At 49.9% G+C, this 21,017-nt stretch overlaps 1 protein-coding gene across 1 annotated transcript in view; it reads left to right on the forward strand.

The window, feature by feature from the left end:
• Positions 1-21,017, forward strand: part of Ptprn2 (protein tyrosine phosphatase receptor type N2) — a 794,381-nt gene that overhangs the window by 282,597 nt on the left and 490,767 nt on the right. The window contains exons 4-5 of the mRNA XM_077795880.1: positions 15,210-15,312; positions 20,040-20,202. Coding sequence (XP_077652006.1) covers positions 15,210-15,312; positions 20,040-20,202 — 266 coding nt within the window. The remainder of the gene's footprint in view (positions 1-15,209; positions 15,313-20,039; positions 20,203-21,017) is intronic.

Below are 21,017 nucleotides of genomic sequence, written 5' to 3' on the forward strand. Positions count from 1 at the left end.
CATTTTGATAGTTCAAGCCCGGTGGATGGATTTTTGTCTGGTGATAAAGTGAACGCAGTGTTGACGGACTCCTGTGGACATCCTTGGAAGCATTGGGAGTTGAGTGATCTTGACCATGACGGACAGCTTGACAGAGATGAGTTTGCAGTTGGCATGTTTTTGGTGAACTGCACATTGGAGAAAGAAACTGTGCCAACGGCTTTGCCTCCAGCCTTGGTGCCAGCTTCTAAGAGAAAAACGTGGGCCGTATCCCCCGCAGGAAAAGCTGAGTGTGGTGAAATATTCCTGAAAACTGAAAGTGTGGACGGAGTTGTGTCAGGATTGGAGGTTCGTGAAGTCTTGTTGAAAGCAGGTCCACTGTCCACCTTGTGGCCCATATTTGGGCGTTATGGACACAGAGGACTGTGAGGAACTTTCAGAGGATCAGTCTGCCTTGGCTCTTCACTTAATAAATCAAACGTTAGTACGACATTGATCCTCCTCACTTTCTCAGCCGTTGGTATTGATCTCTTTGGGTTCTGAATTTCGAGGTTCAGTGTCTGAATGTGCTGGGTGTCTCCGTTCTGCTAGGAGAGCCAGTGGGCAGGCGTCCCTGGTCACAGTTGTCCCTTGGGAGCCAGCCGTGGCTCCTGGTATCCGTTTTCATGTCTCCTCTTTCCATTCTGATTTCATTGGTTTGAACCTTCTCTTTCTTTTCTTAATCTAGCTAAAGATTTGTGAGTTTGATCTTTTCAAAACCCCAGTCTTCATTTTATGGATCTTCCTATTGTCTTTCTAGTTTTATTTCATGTATTTTTGCTCTGATCTTCATTTTCTTCCAAGTAGGCTGAGTTCTTTCTTCTTTTCTAGTTCTTTTCTTCTTTCTGAGGTTAGTGTCAGGTGGTTCACCTATTCAGGAAACACACCGTGCCCACCAAGCAGGGCACCCCACTGCGGCCTCACCCCCAGCTGGCACCGGGAGGTCTCAGTCTGTAGTCACACCTGGAGCCGAGAGGGGAGGAGCCAGTGCAGGCCAGGCCATCGCTGCCCGCTCAGTGGGCTCTCTCACTCACTTGTCCTCGCTCGGCCCAGTGGGCTTGCTGCCCAGAAGTGTGCCCGGTCCTGGACAAGCCCAGTGAGTGTGGTGACAGAGACGCAGACCTGTCATGAGAAGACTTGCCCAGGACAGAGCTGCTTCCTGCTTTCATCTGGTTGTCCTGGCCTCAGACTTCTGCACAGGCCACCCTCTCCTCCCAGTCCCACTCTGCCGCAGGCCGGCCTCCTCCCCCAGCCTTCTCTGCCACAGGCTGTTCTTTGCTACTGGCCCCTCTGCCATGGACCACCCTCTGAACTGGACAGAGTACCAGCGAGCTGGAGGAGGGAATGTCTTGCAGGCCAGGCCCAAGGGAGCAGGCTCTGCTTCTCAGTAGTGGAGTCTGCTTGGTAGTAAGTGCTGGGTACTGCTAAGCACTAAAAACCTCCTAAGCAGCAGCCTCTAGTGAGCACCAAGCACTGTCACATACTAAGTACCACCTAAGTCCTGACACTGCTGAATGCTAAGTGCCCCTTCAGCAATAGTCTCCACCTATTCTCACCCTTCTCCCGCAGAGTTGCTCCAGTCACTTCCAACCCTTTCTCCTCCCTCCCTCCCTCCCGGCTGCCTCACTACCTGCTGATCATCACAGAAGCAGCCAGACATGGGCTCACCCCACCGGGTCTCCTGTGCATCTCCTGCTCAGGAGGAGGGAAGGGAAATCTTGTTACCCACTTGAAGACCTTCTCGGAGGTCATGAAGCTTCCATGGTCACTTCCTCCTGGGGTTCTGAAGTTCTTCCTTCATGGTTTCACTTCTTAACTCACAAGTCCAGAAAATGAAGCTCATCTCCAAATTGAATTTGGCTTGTCGAGGCGGCAGCAGGAGAGTACTCCATTGGAGACAGTGCACAATGCCTTTCCCACATGCATGGACAAGATGAGAGATGTGGGTGGGGGACGTGTGCACAGAGGAGGGTGAGACCGCGAGACTGCGAGCGGGCGTGGAGCAGGACGCCAAACGCCCTGCTGAGCTCAGACGCCCTGATGTGACAGAGGCCCAGGGCCCCAGCAGAGACGGAGGCAGAAGCCACAGGTCCCAGTGAAGCTGCATGTCTGCTGGGCGTAAGGCTGTCCTTCCAGGGACTGGTCTCGTCTGTAAAAGGCCACTTTTGCAGCTGTGAGCATGAAGTGAGACACAGTGTCCACTGTGGGGACGGGCTTGAGGGCAGGCAGTACCACAAAAGCCTTGGGCTCAGGACCAGCTTGGCAGAGTTGGACACGGCTGCAGGAGGCCACTCCCAGGCCGTTCCTCCAGTGCTGATGAGAGCACATGGCTCCTGGCCTGATTCTAGCCAGGGAAGTGTCGATCGAGCAGATCTCATGGATGAAGCCCCTGGAAGAGCAGGATGACCCCCCCACCCCCATCAACCAACTGGGCCAGGGCGTCCTCCAGACGGCACGTGAGAGGGTGCTGGCCCTGGACCTCGGGTAGTTCTTCTTTGAGTAAGACAGGACATCTGGGTGGGCAAGTGGCTGACCAAATGGGCCTGGGGGCAGCGGGCTCAGGCCAGGACACAAATGATAGCAGCCCAGCAGGGAGCAAAGCCACAGCAGCAGCAGAGATGGTTGTACCAAGTGGACCCGTGTGACCTCGCTGGGAGGTTGAGGGCCTGAGGCCACTGCAGAGTCAGCACTGGAGGTGCTGCATGGTCTCCTTTTTCCCAGTGCAAGTGTGTCTTTTGGGAATATCAAAGCCACATGGATCACTTCTTGACTTTGTAAAAAAATTCTCAAACCTTTTTCTTATTTATGAGGTGTTTGGAGAGGACCTCAAAGCTGTGACCTCCCGCCTGGGTGCAGTGAGCTGTGGAGTGTCATTAAAATCACTGCAAGCCTCAGGAAGGGCTTGAGGGGACTGGCAGGACACCTCCTCTCCTGTGTCTTGAGAGCAGGGAGAAGTCCCAGGACCAGTGTCCTTGAGGGAGCTGGACAGGCTGACTTGCACTTAGACTCTGAGATGGCCAGGGGAAGGTGTGATTAGAGGGAGGGGGGCTAGCCACGCTGTGGGAAAGGAAAACGTGCCCTGACGTGCAGGTTACTTGAGGTGGCGTCCCTTCCTGCTGGGCGCCCTGGGCCTGGGGTTTCCTATCATGAGCTGGACCTGGACGCTGGCTGAGGGCCACCTGGGCATGTTCACGGGACGGCTTCTGACAGGTTCCTGGGCCACCACCACACCTCTGGTGTGAGGTCCAACCCAGCCCATGCAGCTGTTGGCACCACGGTGTGGGGACCCAGGAAAGGGACTTAGTTACTTAGTGGAGCAAAGTTTTCTTCCTTACTGTGAGCCAAACACAGCCCTGTGCCCTATCAAGTCTGCAGAGGAAATGCAGCATGAGCCTTAACCACCCTGGACTTCTCCCAGGACCCGCTGCCCTGAGTTTGTCTGGGTCTTTACTCAATGCATCCATGCCCCTTTTCCTGCTCTACCCCCCGTTCGTATTTACCGTGACGCTGGTTTTCTATGTCTTGTTCCTGGGCCACACACTTCTTCTGTTTGCTGCTCCTCAAGCTGCGGTGGCTTGAGGGTAGGGAAGAAGTAGCCATCAAAGCCTTCTTCCTCCACACCTTTCAGACAGAGCACGGTGTCCCCCAGGTCATGTGTGTGAGCCCCGGCACCCACTGCCCTCCTTGGGGGTTACAGTCGCTCCTTCCCCTCTTGCTCCTTTCTTTCCCTCGAGGTCTGGAATTGAGCTGCATGCCCAGTTCAGCCTCATGGTGAATTTCACCTGGACACATGCTCCAGTGCCTTCCCAGCTTGGAGGCCAGTGGCTGCCCACTGTGCTGTGGAGCTGCAGCCTGAGCAGTGAGGCTCTCTCCAGCAGGCAGCCTGGAGGAGGTGTGGCAGGTGAGGCCTGGGCCAGAGGTGGGCCTTGTTTGTGCAGCTGCCCTCCCGGAGCTGTCAGAGGAGCCAGGCAAAGGTGCAGCGGGTGAGGGTACGGCGGGGGGCGGTCCATGCTGGCAATGCGTATGGTGGCAGGGGCACAGAGTAGGCCATTTCCTGTCTGCTAAGCCACTGGGCAGAGAGGAGGCTGCAGTCACCCTGCAGCTTTTGATGGTACAAAGAGCCGGCTGCGCTGCCTGCCATGTGCGGCTTGTGGCTTGTGGGCTGAAAAGAGGCTCTGGTGACAGAGAAGCTCCAGAGCAGTCTGTCTCCTGAGCTCTTTCCTGGCTAGTAGTTAGAAACAGACCTGGTTACCCCATCAGAGTGGAGAGCTGGGTCAACCCTGTGAAGCAGAATTGCATACTCTTCTCGGAATGGGATGTGCCTACCAAGGGTGTTCTTATGTGAGGTTTCTATACCGTCCTGCTGTTTGGAAGACAGGAGTAGCTGCTTGTGACCCACCTCAAGAGGCCCTAGGTCTTGGGTGTGTTAGTTCACTGCCTTCCTGGCCCTGGGTCCCCCCAACTGACCCCTGGAATCCCAAGGCTGTGTGTACTTGTGACCTTAGAGATGCAGGACAGCACATGGCCCGGCAGCTGCCAGGGGTGCCCGGGCTTTGTCTCTGCTCTCTGTTGAGCCAGGTCTCTCTAGGTCTCTGGTTCTGGCTCCTCTTTCTGAGATCCAGCTCTCCAGACTTGAGGTGCTTCCCCTCCTGCTGAGCACCTGGAACCAGCAACGGTTCCCAGAGCTGCCTGGTCCTCCTGGGGTTCCTCATTCATGTGTGCCCAGGCCCCCACTTGCTAGTACTGTAATAATGGGGAAGTTCCATTTTAAGAGCTGGAAGGAAAAAAAAGCCTGTAAAGTAATGATTAAGACTTGAAACTGAAACTGATTGGCCCCATCAATCAGGACTTTCTGGTGGCACAGAAACTGTGTGCATGACCAGGGTAGCACGAGGGGCAGAACCCATCCGTTCCGTGTTCAGGACGAGCAGGCCAGGCCCAGTGGCTCTTGGAGCTGAGTGTCTGGCCTGCCTTTCCTGCTGCTCATTGTATTTTGAGTTAACTGAGAAGCTTGGCCTGCACAGGGGAGGAAGGAGAGGTGGAAGGTGGGTGGATGCATGCTTTCTGGGGCCTTCAGATGGCTCCTGGCTCCTGAGCGTGCTTCCCGGGGAAGGGCACCTGGAATAGGCAGCTCTTGAGTGGCTGCTCGAAGAGGTCAAGGGAGGCTGGGGGTGGGGCCTACTCTGGTGACCAGAGACGAAATGAGCAGACCCAAGGGTAGCCTCAGAGCCTGGGAATCAGGGCTGATCACCAGAGCATGCATGTGCCTCCCTCTGCATCTAACTGGGAATATCCACGGGCAGTTTCCAGGGGACTCAGATGGCCCTCCCTAGTCTCAGAGGAGTGGGGGGCTCACTATGAGGAGTAATAGCCTGGGCATCTGCTGCCTGCCCATGGGCCCTACTCCATGAGGTCAGCAGCACCCCTCCATAACCTAGAATTCCAACATTGTACCCTGTGCATGGTCGTAAGGTCCTGTTTGCAAGGCACAGAAGGGGCAGAGGAAGTAGATGACGGTAGACGAGGCAGATGATGGCGATTCATGGCTGGCACCAAGCTCAGTGCCGAGCTGCACCCCAGGAGCCAGTTCCTCCTAAGCAGTCATGGCCTCAGGTTCCTCTGTGCCCTGTCCTGACCTGGAGCCCAGGCGCGTCCCCCCAGCTTCCAAATGTTTGAGTCTTTAGTTCTGATCACACTCCTCAGCTCAAATTGGCCCCTGACTTCCTATTAGCATCTTTCAGGCAGGACCAGTGGGCTCAATGGACTCAGAAGGCAGGGGTGAGATTCTGGGGTTCCTTCCTCTCAGAACTCCCCTGTTGGTCACAGGGGTAAAATGGTGCTGCCGCTCAATCCCCAAATGATCCTCCTGCAAATCAGGTTGCTTCTCTCCCAAGCCTCTCCACCTGCAGCCCCTTTATTGCTAGATTTCCTCACTGATCTGTGGTCCCTGGGACACTCCCAGGTGGTGGCCAGTGTCTGTTTCCTGTGTAACACCCTCTTGCCGGCCTGCATTCTCCCTTCGAGGCTCCCATGCTGATTTGAGGCCCCAAGGAGGCCTATGCTTCTCTGCCCACCTTCCCACAGGGAAGCACACACTGTCCACACTCTGTGCTACTCTGGCTCCTGAGCATGCCTGGCTGTGTCTCCCATCTCCTTCCTCATGAGTCTCCCCCTCCTGGTCCTCTGGTGAGCCCGGCCCACTGTGAGCAGGGGCTTCCGTCCAGGGGCCTTCACCAGTCTTGCTACACCTGCCCTTCCTTACTCCGTTATGTCGCCATCAAATAGGATCTCCCAAGGGGAGCAGGACCCAGATCTTCACAGGTCAGAGAGGAACGCCTAACGTCTTCTCCACCTGGTTCGAATTTCATCCACTCTGTGCAGTCCGACCACCAGTGCAGGCTGTCTGGCACTCCTGAGGTGGAGCGGTGATGCCGTGGCTCAGGAAGTGGGCTCAGCTCCCTGACGCCCTCAACACACAGCACACCAAGTGGCTGAGCATGCCCGCCTGCAGGAAATGTGCTACCGGTGGAAATGTGCTGCGCAACTCATAGGCACACCCCCACGGGAGACCTCCTTCCATCTGTTAGAATACCCAGGTGCCTCAGGGAGTCGACCTTGGGTTGGAAGCAGCTGGGCAAGGCAAACTTCACTTTGCAGAAGGTGTGCAACTTAGCAAAGTCTGGCAAGCAAGCATGTTTGGGTGGCAGTCGGCCTGTTTTATCCCTAATGTAGCACTGTCCCCTGCTCTGATTGGAGGAGCTTGGGGTTATAATCTAGGCAAGTGGCTTAAAACTGGGGAGGGCAAAGGGAAGGACTATAATTAAAACACACTGCTTGAGCATGGAGAGTGCTGAGCCCACTTCTTGAGCAATTAGGCTGAGTGTCATATGCTAGGAAGGGACCACTGAACTTTCTGTTTCTCACAAGTCCCCCTTTCATACCTTTTGGTCTCATTTTCATTTTTGTTCCTTTATCCATTGGTATTGCTGTCCATCTTAGCCATGGTGACTTTTTGAGTTGGAAACCACCCTTTGAAATGAGTTCTCTTTTAACAGTTAAGATAGCCACCCAGTGATCAGGGACCACTTGATAAGGTCCTTTTCAGGTCCGTTGAAGCTTGCCTTCTCCCCAGGTCTTGATTGAAACCAAGTTGCCAGGTTGGATTGTGATATAACAGGTTACCTTTGTCTAGTTACAAAACATCAAATGACATAAATACCTACCAGATTGCTTATTTCTATATACAGCTGAAGGAGACTATTGCCACAGACAGTTTTTGTTTGAAGAACACCAACTTGGTGAAAATGCTCTCGTATTAAGCTGTACATTTTTAAAGGGTGGTACACTTGAAGAACATGAATGTATCTTGTTGAGAGCCACAGTTTAGTCGGAATGACGCCTGGCATTTTGCTAGAGGGAATGGTTGAAAGGTGACCCTGCTCTGGGATTAGGGCGGATCCTGCTGCCTCGGGCGCCTGCTACTTTGGAGTTCCTGTGGAGTTCTCGTGGGGTTCCAGGAGAATTGGCGCGTGGAGCCCGGTGGAGGGAGTGTGTTCCTGGGAAGTGTGTGTAGAGTGCCGGTAAGAGTTCAGGAATAAAGAGTTGCTGTTTGAACCTACAAGGCTTTGTGGTGGCTTAGTTATTTTGTGCCCAGCCAGACTGCAGCAGTATCTGATATGTAGAGAAGCCAGTAATGGTTAGTGTCACAGCTACATAGGTGTCCATTAACTATGTTTAACTTTACATTATAACTTAACAGGCTAAAACTGTTCTCAGCTACATACATGACAGCTACATACATTTATGAAGTAATCATTCAGAAGAGTTTGAAACAGGTACAAACCTAATTCCTTCAAGACTTAGTTTTCCTAAGTAATAAAACTTAGAAGATACCAGAAATCATCTTGATAGGTAAGAGCAGATCAGTGTTTAAAGGAGCCCTTATTGTTTTTCAACATAGAAAATTAGCATATTAAAGGTTGCATTCTGAAAAAATCCTTATGAAATTTATGAATTTAGACAAATTAGTCTCTTTCAAACCTTTTTACAGTACTTTAGTTGAACACAGCTGAAACTTTATTCTTTGTAAATTATACCTGTCAGCATTTTAACTCTTAGTAACCTTGTTTTTTAGGATAAGACCCAGAAACAAGCAATCTTAAACTTTTTTTTCATTTACTAATTTATGAAAACACATTTAATAAACCCTAATATAAGTTACCTTGTGGAATTGAAGAAACCAAGTGTACTTGAATTTATACTTAGTTGATGTTTTAGTTTTTTGCTTTGCAAATTAATCAGATGTCTCTTCTCACAAACATATTTATGGAGATTAATCACATTTATGTTAAAATTAATTTACTCATATCCAGCTTATGTTACCCATGACACCAAGGTATCTAATAAGTCTATTTAACACTTTAAGTCAGTTATTTCTTACAAAGAAAATTCCTTAGAAGTAATAGACGTTGAACTTTAAATATTTTACAGAAATCAATACTGTCTTGATTGGTTGGCTATCTAAAAACTTTGGTTAGTAATGTTAAAGACATCTTTATTCATATCTATTTAATCAATTTCAGTTATGTGAACTGAAAGGCATTTGGATCCATTTTTTTAAATTTATGAGTGCTCATTTATCTATATGCTAATTTTGGTACCATGTAATATTATAAACACAAGCACATATGTAAACACAACATACAATACAAGATGTGCACAGAAACACACAAAACAGACAGGAAACAAAGATTTTGTACCTTTTTACCAAATATTAAATCCCCATGGGTAGGAGACAAAAGAACTATCAGATATAAGCTCTTAGAAATTAAAATAGAGTCTGTTGCAGACTTTTACAATATGACTCAGACCTGGGTAGGATCTGTGCTTTCCATTTTCTTCCCTATCCCTAGGCCTAGAATTTTTCCTGGAGATTCTTGTGATCAGTGAGTTCAAATAAAACAACAGTATTTTGGGCTGGGGATGTGGCTCAAGTGGTAGCGCGCTCGCCTGGCATGCATGCGGCCCGGGTTCGATCCTCAGCACCACATACAAACAAAGATTTTGTGTCCACTGAAAACTAAAAAATAAATATTAGAATTCTTTTAAAAAAAAGCAACAACAGTATTTTATCATCTGTGGCTTCTATTTCCCTTTGTCCTAGGACTGTCTTTACACTATTTTAACATAAGACCTGGAGGTTATCTGGGGTCTTTCCCTGCTGGCATCCCTTTCTCCACACTAGAGTCTTTATTGAGACACTCATCCCCACCTCTGGAGGTTCCTTGCACTCCCCATCCCAGGCTTCTGGGCAGGCTCTCATGTTTCTGAATAGAGGCTCATCCCCCCTTTGGAAGGTTCTTGCACTAATGTCTCAGTCACCTCCAGGATGTCCTGATCCCAAGGAAGTACTCTTGGGCTTTCAATGATACTTTATTGATTTATTTGTCTGTTTCTCCACCCATACTACATAGTCTAGGCTACTGTACTGATGGAATAAGATTTGAAATGATGTGCAATGATTCTATTGCTATATTTCTGTTTTTCCAAGCAGTTTTAGTGACTTTAGTTAATTTGTTATTCCATATAGATTGCTTGTCTGTACCTACAAAGAATCTTGCTGAAATTTGTACCAGAATTATGTCAAACCTTTACAGTGTATCAATTTGGGGAGAATTATCATAATTTTACATTGAGACTTTCGATCTATGAACATGGTTTATATGTCATTTATTTAGATCTTTGATTTCTTTCATCCCATTATGTAATTTCCAGTCTACAAGTCCTATACATGTTTAGTTAGATTCATTCCTAAGTATTTAAACTTTCAAGTGACTATAAATAGTATTTAATGTCAGTTCTCTTTGTATGTATGTAGGAAATGAACTTATTAGTTCTAGGAGGTTTTTCTTTCTTTCTTTCTTTTGTAGATTCCTTGGGATTTTCCATGTAGACATCCTTGTCATCTGGAAATAGGTACAGTTTTCTGATATGCATGTTTTATTGCCCTTATTTTCCCCTTGCACTAGTTGGAATTCTCAGAACTCTGTTGAACAAGGTGGTGAGAGTGGACATCTTTCTTTGTTCCAAACCCCCAGTACAGAACCTTCCGTGTGGCTGGATTTAGCTTCAGGGGTTTTCAGGGCAAAACATTGTCCACTTGTTATCAATTTTGGTTATCCTTGATTCCTTTTTTTTCTGACAGTTTTAATGTTAAATGGGCATTACATTTTTTCAGTTGCTTTTTCTGCCTTGATTGTTATGATGGTTTGATTTTTATTCTTCTTTGGCCTATTAATATTGTAGATTACACTGATTTTATTTCCGAATAGTGAACCAGCCTCTCCTTTTATGTGGAAATAAACCCTGTGGTGAATGATCATCTTCATATATTGCCAGATGTTATTTGCTCATGTTTTTAAAGGTTGTTTGCATCCACACTCATGAGGGATATTGGTCTGCAGGTTTCTTTTCCTGTACTGTCATGGTCTGCCTTTGATATCAGATTGGTAGTGGCTACATGAAATGGAGTGGAAACTGTTTCCTCCTCTTCTGTTTTCTGGAAGAGATTATGTGGAATTTAGGTTAATTCTTCTTTAGACGTTTGGTAGAATTCTTCCAAATTCTCCATCTGGGCCTGCATGTCTATTTTGTGGGGAGGTTTTAAATTCTGAAGTCCAGTTCCTTAATAGTTACAGGTTGTTAAACTCTCTGTCTTGAGTTTGATTAATTATTGTAGTTTATATTTTTCCAGGCCTCCACCATTTCACCAATGTTGTCAAAAATTTACGTGTGTAAAGTTGTTGATCCTCTTATTATCCTTTCGATGTCTACAGTGATATTCCCTGTTTTATTACTTATATTGGCAATTTGTTATATCTTTTTCTTGCTATAAATTTGTCAGTTTTACTGATCTTTTCACAGAACCAGTTTTTATTGTCACATTTTTCTCTTTTTCTAATTTAAATTTCATTGACTAAGGCTGGGGCTGTGGCTCAGTGGTAGAGCACTTGCCTAGCACATGTGAGACCCTGGGTTCAATCCTCAGCACCACATAAAAATAAATAAACAAAATAAAGATATCATGTCCAACTACAACCAAAAAATATATTTTTTTAAAATTTCATGGATCTATCATTCTCTTCCTTCTACATTCTTTGGGTTTATTTTACTGTTCTTTATGTAGATTCTTGATTGGAATGTAGATTGCTGATTTGAGTCCTCTCTTTGCCTAACATAAGCCTTCAGTGCTAAACATGCCCCTCACAGCTCTGCTTTAACTGTGAGCCGTAATGTTGGGATCTTGCTGCACTTTGGCTTCATCTAGTACAGTGTGCTTTACCACCTTGGATTCCCTTTGGTCCAGGATAGCTTAGAAATATGTTGTTTGCTTTCTGGGTGTCTGGAGATTTCCCATGATTTTTCTGAGGCTGATTACCAGCAGGCCTCTGCAGTGTTAGGAACATGCTCTGAATGGTCCTGTTCCTTCCCTGCTGCCAAGGTCTGTGTGCTGACTGGGATGTGGTCCTGGCCCATGCTGCGTGGGTGGCTGATAGGATGCGTTCCGCTGTGGCTGCGTCGTGCTCCACCAGTGCTCTCTGGGCCTTGTTGCCCAGTGGCACTCATGAGTTCTTGTCTGCATTTGCTGGTTTTCTATTTAAATAGTTTTTTTTTATCATTTGCTGAGAAATTGATGTGAAACTAACAGCTCTAATTGTGGAATTTTCTGTTTCTTCTTTAGTTTGATCAGCTTCTGCTCCACATGTGTTGCTGCTCTGACATTTGGTGCATGCATGTTTAGGACTGCTGCATCTTGGTGGATTAACCCTTCTATCACTATGTAATTTTCCTCTGTCTGTCTCAATTTTATTTTCTCTGATGATTCATTTATCTGATATTAAAGTACACATTGCTGCTGCTCTTTAATGCCTGCATGATGTATTTTTCCCATATTTTTACTTTCATTCTTCCTATGTTGTTATATTTGAAGTTAGTTTCACAGGTAACATAGTTGAGTCGTTTTAAAATCCTCTCAGCCAATGCCTGTTTTCATCGGTATATTGACATTCAATCTAGTTCTTGATATACTAGAACTTAAATGTTCGATTTTTTGTTTCTTAGTTTTTACTTCTCTGTATTTTCTTCCCTCCCTTTAAGTTATTTTAGCATTTGGGAAATCCATTTTAATTTTTCGGCTATGCTTTTGAATTTATGTTTTTGATATCCTGATATCTTTCTGAGTGTAGATATATAATCACATATATACACAGCTTACCGTAGCTTGTCTGTTTTACCAGTTAAATGAACACAGTTCACTGGTCTTCATGTGTGTATGATTGTTAAATACTCCTCCTACCTGGACTAGGAAGAAACCGTGCTCACACTGGAACCCAAGAGGAGGAGGCACCTGTATTTACCGGTGTTGTTGCCTGCCCTGTTCTTTCCTGATTCGTTGGGACTGCTTTCATCATCTCCTTTCTGTTTAGAATAGCTCATTTAGCTCTTCTCTTTCCTTTATTTAAGATCATCTAATGTCTCCTCATTCCTCAAGGGCTTTCCCTGGCTGTGTGGACTGGAGAGCTTGACGGTTTCCTTCTCATTCCTGAAGGATGTTCTCATGGGCTGCATGGATGGGTAAATCGATGGATTTTGGGTTGACTCTTCTTGTTCTTTAGCACTTGAAAATCTGCTATTTCCTGTGACTTCCAGGGTTTCTGATGAGAAATCCTCTGTCGTATGAATCGTGTTTTGCATGTAAAGAAGGCATCATGTTTTGTGTCTTTGTCAAGACTTTTTCTTTGAGGTCATCAGAAATTAAATCATAATGAATCTTGGAGAAGAATTAGGATTATCCTGTTTGGGATGTATTCAGCTTCTTGAAGTTTTAAGCTTTGTCTTTTGTCAAAACGGAGAGGTTTTCAGCCATTATTTTTCCGAGTTTCTTTTGGCCCTGCCTTCTTCCTCCTCTACTTTTGAGGCATTTGCAGCATGAATGGCAGATCTTTGGTCACGTCCTCAGAGTTCTGAGCCTCTGCTCATTTTCTGGACGGTTTGCTCTCTGTGGCTGAAACTGGAGGATTTGTGTTGTTCTGTCTCCAGGTCTGACTCTTCCCTCTTTCTGTAGAACATTGTTTCTTACTGTACTCCCCAGTCATAAGACTCCCACCTGGGTCTTCTTTATACCACCCGTGTTGGCGGGATGCCTGCTTTTGGTCTGTCTCAGGTACATGCACAGTGGCGTAGGAAGCAGTTTCATCATGGCGCCATGGGGTCTCACACCTTTCATCCCAGGGCTGGTATCTCTTGATTCTCTGCGTTCTTTAAGTTTGAGGTATTCTTGGTTCTTCTTGTAAGCACTAATTTTCAATTGAAACTGGTCATTTTTGTATATTATAAGAACTTTGAAACTCATGCAAACATGGTGTTCTGACAGCTTTTCCTGGCACTGCCCGGCCAGGGAGAGCATGGGTGCTGGGAGGTAGAAGCCCAGGCTCACTCACCTCTGTGGACACCTGAGGGCAGGGTGGGAATTTCCACCCCTGGGGTCTCCTTAACTCTGTGGGCCAGGTCACAGCTCATTACTCTGCCTCCCTTGACGTTACCCAGTGGGGTGGGATGCCTCTCACACTTACGCCTAGAGAGCAGTTCACGGGGATGCTGAAGCACCCAGGTCTTTGCCTTACCTCATTTTTCACCCAAGAGCATGGTTCCTCCTCCTCCCAGGGTTAGGGTCCTGGGCCCTCCTTGCACTCCCACATATGGCCTCTTCTGTCTGACCAGCAGTTGTTCTAACCATGGAGCCTCAACATAGCTCATGCTTCCATGCTGTTTAGATACCTGAATCTCAGTTGCCTAATTTTATAAATGAAATTGTTTTCCTGGAAAGTCCCTTTCGTGCCCTTGATTTTGCTTCCTGATAAATATTAATATTATGGCTATCCTTGGGGAATGCCATACTTAAAATGTGCTTATTTTCTAAATCCAAAGGGCTAGATGTTGTTTCAGCTTGCAAAAGCACTCTTCACTGGAGATGCCCCGGGGTGGGTGAAGCAGAGCCGTGGACGATGCCTTCTGCAGGGGCTCTCTTCAGTTGCTTTCACTAGAGGGTGGGTTTGCTTTCAGTCAAGTACAGCCACACTAGAGTGTGTGCAGCAGTGATTGTGGGTCACTGTCCCTACAATGACCCAGCACAAGCAGAAGGCCACCTGCCTTGGTAGTGATGCCGCTGGGCCTTCTGTTTGGATTGCCATGTGTAAACTTAAAACAATTTAGATTTGCATTTAAAAAAATATCTAAGTGTGTTCTTGAAGGCCAATTACGTCTACTGAGCTGTCTTTCGATTCCATCTAGAGTGTGTGTTCTGGACTTGCAGCACACACACGCACAGAGCCATTCTGATTTGAAGATTTTAGTAATGTGTTTTGTGCAGGGCATAAAAATATACCTCTGTAATTACATGATATTTAGTGATTAGATAATTATGGATAATTGCAAGGGGTAGTTCTAAGTGCGAAAGTGTTACCATAAGATCTAAAATGTACAAATTGCATAATAATTATTCTTAGGAGTTATTTGGTAATTCTGAGCCTAATTATCATGTGATCCACAGTGCATGTAATTAATGCATAATCACATGGATTTTGCCTTCACAACTGCTTTGCCCTTGTTGTAAGTCTCTTTGTCATAACATTTGAGTGTAAATACAGTGTCACTGGTTCCCAGAGGCAGTGCGTCAAGCCCCATGGCAGGCGCTCTCCTGGAGCACCCCTTGTTCCACCTGAGCGCTTGCTTCCAAGCAGCATGGGGTCAGGGAGGACAAATGGCCAAGATGGCAGTAAGCATGGACAACAACATGCCCTTTGTGGAGGGGAAGCCTCTCTTGTTGGGCCCAAGACCTCGGAGGGAGACAGGGTTCCCCGGACTGACATCACATTGGGCTTACGGGTCTTGCTTCAGCCACAGCCAGCACCCTGGTGCTTGTTGAAAACAATGGGGAAAGTGTCAGTCGTCTTTTTGGTCTAGAGATTTGGGAGAGTTGGCCTCCGTGAAGAAGACCTGACTAGTGAGGGGCAGCGGGGGATCCCCGGCTGGTATGTGGTGTCCGCAGTGTGAGGGAGCCATCCGGATGTGGCGCAGGCAGAAGCCTGGCCAAACTTCTGAATCAGTAACTCAGTTTCCCCCTGTCCCTACAGGCTTCACGTGGCAAGATGACGACACCCAGCGTGTGATGGCACAGGAGCTCGCCAACCTCCCCAGAGCCTACCCACAGCCTCTGGATCCTTCCAGCCGAGCCAGGTATGCACCGTCTAGGGTTACTCTAGGGTCCAGGGTTGCCCCCCAGCCACAGTCACATCATCAAGCTGGGTTGTGTCGTAGCAAGCACCCCGTCTTCCTGTGGGAAGCTCCAGAAGGTCAGCTGTCTGTGAGGAAGAGACTTCTTGCTCCGCTGTATCCCGACCCATGAGAGAAGGCCACATGGCTTGTCACCAAGAGGCAGGCCGAGATTTTCTTCCATGGCTCCTTTGGGAAATCCTGCATCTTTAGACCTCTGTGCAGGCGGAGGTCAGGAATTCCCTCTTCGCAGGAGGAAGTCTCCCCACTGCAGGACAGGCAGAAGGACCTCACCGGACAGTTGCTTGAAGCAGGCAGCTCAGACACGTGCTCGCTCTCTCTGTCTCACACCTGCTGCCACAGGAGTAGTGACTAGAGCAGCCCCGTCCTGCAGGTGGAGAAGAGCAGCCCACACAGACACAGCAGGCGAGCAGGGCTGCCAGGCGTCTCACCGCAGCACGGTTTTTCATGTTAAAAGCACACACAGGGCCTTTCCTAGGGTTTCTGTTGGACAGTCCATTTTTTTTTCCTGAGAGAAAACATCTAGAACCACAGTCTTTAGTTAGAAAATCCCCGTGGCACGAAGATCTAGATATCCACCTCCGTGCTCACTGAAAGGGTGAGGCAGTGTCCTTGTCGGGTCTGGGGAGTGGGAGAGCAGCAGTTGGTGGCTGCAGCACACAGCCACACCAGAGGCGGGCCCCGCCTTCGCTCTGAGAGCACCTGTCTGCAGGAGCAGCGCCACCACGGTCCTTAGTGTGCACAGGACGTTTCTGTGGAACCCTCAGGTGCTCACTGAAGCTGTGTCAGTCCCCTTTTCAGGCCCTCCTGCTGCTCTTCACAGCACACCTGGTAACTCCCAGGTAACGACTCCACCAGGCTCAGGGGTGGGTGGTACCCGGGAAAGGGCAGGGGACCCGGGCACCGAGGAAACTTGGCTCCAGGAGTCCAGGAGGTGGTAAGTGACTGAGGAGCAACTGTCTAAGTGGGGGACACATGGCCACCCAGCACCTGGGAGACTTTAAAGGACCCCAGACAGGCTCCTGGACCCCATGCTCCTGACTGCATGGCACGTGGTCAGCTTCCAAGGCCGTGTTACTAAGGATGGTAGCTTGTCTTTGCTTTTATTTTCATGATCAGTGAGATGAGGAGTTGAAGCGTGCATACGTAGAGACTGGAGTGTTCTTGTGGCTCTCCTGTGCGTGGTCCTAGTCCCTGTGAAACCGCGTTTGGTCCTGCTGTTTGTTTCCTTGAGGATGGGTCTTCCTTGCAGGCTGTCTTGTAGAGGTGCTTTTCCATCTGTGTCAGGGTGCCACTAGGTGCACCTGTGGGTGAAGGCAGAGGCCTGCTGCTCTCCTGGGCTGGCTCTCTCCATGCTTCCCTTCCTAGTAGGATTGGAGAAGAACTGTTCACTGGCGGTAGGACAGAGGCCCTCCTTGGGCAGAGGTGGTGGACATTCTCTACACATGTCCTCGGCCCCTGCCGCCCTGTAGCTCTATCTGGCTGTGCGGCTCTGCTGATGAGCTTCCCATCTGTTGTCCCTGCTGTTTGCCATTTGAAGATGGAACTCAGATGCTTCTCGTCTGGGCTGCCATTCACATATCAGAATTGCCATTCCTGCCTTCGCCTCATCTGTGCTGCCTGATAAATTCGTGGTCATCTTCCCTTGGACTCCGTTTGAAGGGTGGCCTCTTAAAAGCCCTCTGGGCAGCCCAGTGGGGAGTCTGCCACAGCAGGTCCTCTGGCACCATGCCTGGTGCCTGTAATCTTCTTCTTTAGTCTTTGTAGCTGTCTCTCATTTTGGATCCCCTGTGGCCGTGGCCTGGGTTGCAGTCTGCTCCTGGCCTCACCTCACCAGGAGAGGGTGCTGCCTGGGAGCCCTCCTCCTTCAGCTTCTTTCCTTCCTCCCTGCTCCTGCTGAGGGCAGGGTCTGGCCTGGCGCCTGCTCCTGGCTCGCACCCTGGCCAGGCACACACAGTGTCCAGCTTGTGGAGGGCAGGGAGGAGGGGGCCAGGGTCTCCCAGTGCTGTGCTGTGGTGACTGCATCACCCAGGACTCCACCGGCGTCTTGGCTTTGTCATTCTGGGGCATTCTGCGGGCTCCGCTGTCACTGGGGAGTAGCAGCTAGCGCTCTGCACGTTTGGCTGTTGTTCCTCAGAGGAATAAGTCATGTGCCTCGCACCAACAGTCTGTTCAGGAGTAAAGATGAGATGAGGACTGGGTCTTCCTGAGCCAGCAGCCTGCCCCCTGCACACAGTGCCTCCATCAGAGCGAGCCGCGTGGACAGGAGACGTGGGACCGTGGATGCTGCTGTGAGGAGGGAGCCAGGTCCAGGAGGAGACCTGCCCGTGAGCCGGACACCTCCAGAGAACCTGTGGTGGCTGTAAAGGTTTCCTGTGAGGAGAGAAATGGCCTAAAACGGGCGTGAGGGCCGCAGGGAGGGGCCGGCTGTGAAGCTCTTGGCAGTGGTTCTGATCCTAATTTGGATTTTTCCCTCTGACCACTTGGGTGACAGCGCTAAGCATCACATATGCTGGGGTCCAAGGCCAGTTCATCCAGGTGCACAAGAATAGCGGAGTCCTTCGTGTGAAATACTCTCCACCTTTCTGAAGTGGAAAATGTGTTCTTGTAATGGTTTGACCTGCTCCACACTGAATGGCAGGGCAGGAGTCAGCCTGCAAGTTAATTGCTACAGCATCCTGCAGCAGGGTGATGAAGGCCATCGTCACCCACAGGGCAGGGTCACAGACAAGCCTCCGTGGTGGACAAGGCATGGGAGGATGGACAGACCATTGAAAGACTCATTTATGAGCTACCTCTGTGTATTGATTAGCAGTTAGTGAGGAATAGACAACAAGTAAATTGGCTTTGAGTTAGATCACTCCCTGATAGTTTCATCCATTAAAAAATGGTCCTGGGAGCTATAGCCATGATGTGAAATGCAGCGAGCTGTGAGTTACTTGATAAATCACATTTCTTTTTAAGGCTAAGCCCCTACACCTTGGAAGGTTCATCCATTGAGATTCTTAAGATCAAATAGGAAGATTTTTGGTGAATCTCAGCCTTAAGTTTTTTTATTGGCATGTGATAACTGCATGTTCGTGCATTTGGGTGCTCCTTTTCAACACGGGGCTCCAGCGTGGACTGGTCACATCAGGGCCATGAGCCTTTCTGTCCCCGGTCCCCGTCACCTCTTGCTGCGGAGCCTTCAGGCTCCTCTCCTCTCTTCCTCATGAAGTGCACAGTAGGTTCTGGTGAACTGTAGGCACCCCTACTGTGCTGGGAGCCCCAGAACTCACTCCTGGTACCTGTGATCTGCCGCCCTGCATTCCCTCTCCTCCCTTCCCAGCCTCTCGTCCTCACTGCTGGACACCCAGGCTGGCTTCTTCCAGCATCCACCTGGGGGAGGACAGGCTCCCACGCCTGTCTGTCTGGCTTACTTCCCTCGACTCGCTGTCCTCCAGCCCTACTTCTTAGAGCTGAATGATCCGCCCGAGTGTACCTGTGCTCCATTTCCTTTGTCCCTCCTCTGCCAGTGGGCACCCAGGTCCAGTCTAGGCCTGGGCTGCGTGGACCTGCAGTGTCTGGCCAGTTCTGTGGTGTTGGACACACACCAGAACCTGTCTTCAGTTTCTTGAGGAGCCTCCGTCGTGTTCTTCCTAAAGGTCCAGTTTACCTTCCTAAAGGTCCAGTTTACCTTCCTAAAGGTCCAGTTTACCTTCCTAAAGGTCCAGTTTACCTTCCCGCCAACAGGGTGCAGGAGCTCCCTCTTCTTCATGTCCCAGCCAACGCTTTATTGTTTGGTAATCACCATCTTAAACGGGGCGAGATGATGTCTCATTGCAGCTTTGTTAGTTAGTTAGTGATGCTAGTTAGTGATGTTGGCATTTAAAATCTGCACTACGCACAGCCCTGATGTTAGTCCTCCTTCTTGAGAACCAGGTCACCCAAGGTCACTTTCAGTGGGGAATTTACGATGAGCCAAGACCACCTAAAGCCCCAGTGCGCTTCCTGCAGTGCACGGATTGGCAGAGACCTGGGTCTAGGTACCACGTAGTGCGTGTGGACTCCTGCCTCCTGGTCATGGCGTGGGCTGCTGTGTGCGCCTCCCGAGGTCCTGCACACCTGAGCTGCCCCTTCTCAGTCTGGTGGTACCCATGGTGCCTGCGCCCACTGAGGACAGCCTCTCCCTGGACAGGCAGTGGAGACTGTGGTGCGGAGAGCTGGTGAGGGGCCACCAGCTACAACACAGACCCTCCTGGCCTGGCCCCAGCCTGCCCCTCCTGCTCCCCGCCTCTCACTCTTCCTCTTACACGTGGACGTCCTCCACTTGTGGGCCGTATTTCAGCTCTGTCTCCTGCACTTGGCCCTTAGGAGGCATTGTGGGAACAGGGTTGGGCTGGCGCTCTTTGAGTCACTCGACAGTTCCTCATGAGGGCCTAGCCACAGGCACTGCGGGGCTGACCCACTCTCTGTGCCAGAACTCTGAGGCTCAGGCAGTGCCTGGAGAAATCTGCACTCGCAGTCAAGGAGTGGGAGGTGCGGGTGGGTGCGCAGGTTTGGACTCGCCCAGTGCCCTTGCTTGGAAGGCAGAGGCCCTGCCATAGGCATCCCACACACCTGTCCATGTGTGGCAACTCGTCAGCACGGAGCAGACCCATGACTCCTCCACGGTCTCCTTTGTTTTTCAGGTCCCCACAACAGGATGTTGGAGATAACTGGCAATATGACCTGGAGAACGAGGTGGCCCTGGCCAAAGCCCTCCAGCGCTACCTGCCCTTCCTGGAGGCCCTGTCCCAGGCCACCGCCTCAGACGTGCGCCCCAGGCTGCAGCACGAGAACTCACCATCCCAGGTGATGCTTGTGGCCTCCCTGCTGTGGCCAGGCTTTGTCTTTCACCTCCTCTGCAGCTATCTCCAGAGTGACCGTGTCTGAGTGGCCCATTGACCGTGGGCTCCCCTCAGCTCTCCTGCTGTCCCAGGCTGCTGGACAGTGTAGTGAAGAGCCCCGAGGGCAGGTCCTGGCTGTTAAGGTTGCAGTGTCTCCCGAGCACAGTGCCCACCCTGCCACAGGCGTCTACCTGGGGTGCACGTCTAGTAGCCTCAGGGAACGGCTCTCAGAAGCCCTTTGGGACAAGGTATTGTCGGTCCAGAAAAAACTCAGCACTGAGAACACAGGCGGCCTACCTGAGCAGGTCAGAGCTCTGCTTCACCCTTTAAGGAGAGGGTACAGGTCAGCAGTGGGCACTCAGCACCATCAGGGGAGTGAAGGGGGCATGAACATGGCTGGAGCTGGGAGGTTGGTGCCCAGAGTTGATGCTGTAGCTACTACATCTCGGGGGACCCCTTGTCTGGGAAAACTGCCCAGGAGGGCATCCCAGGAGAGCAGGACTGTGGGCCTGGAGGTCTGGGTGCCAGGGACAGAGGGCAGGCAGTCCCAGGTGTGATGTGCAGCTGCCTGCCCCTTCTCTCCAGGGCCAGGCTGGCCCCCAGGGCCCAGGGAAGATCTCATCTTCGACCAGAGCAACAGCTGCTCTGGGGGCACTGCCGTGGGTGAAGCCCACCCAAAGGCAGGTTTTCAAGGCTCCTGATAGGATCCCAGGGGACCTGGCACATGGAAAGGGGCTGTCTCCTGGCGCCTGGGCTTCCCCTTGTGTGCACACAGGAAGG

Source organism: Urocitellus parryii, chromosome 3, assembly GCF_045843805.1.
Source record: "Urocitellus parryii isolate mUroPar1 chromosome 3, mUroPar1.hap1, whole genome shotgun sequence".
Lineage (NCBI taxonomy): Eukaryota > Metazoa > Chordata > Mammalia > Rodentia > Sciuridae > Urocitellus > Urocitellus parryii.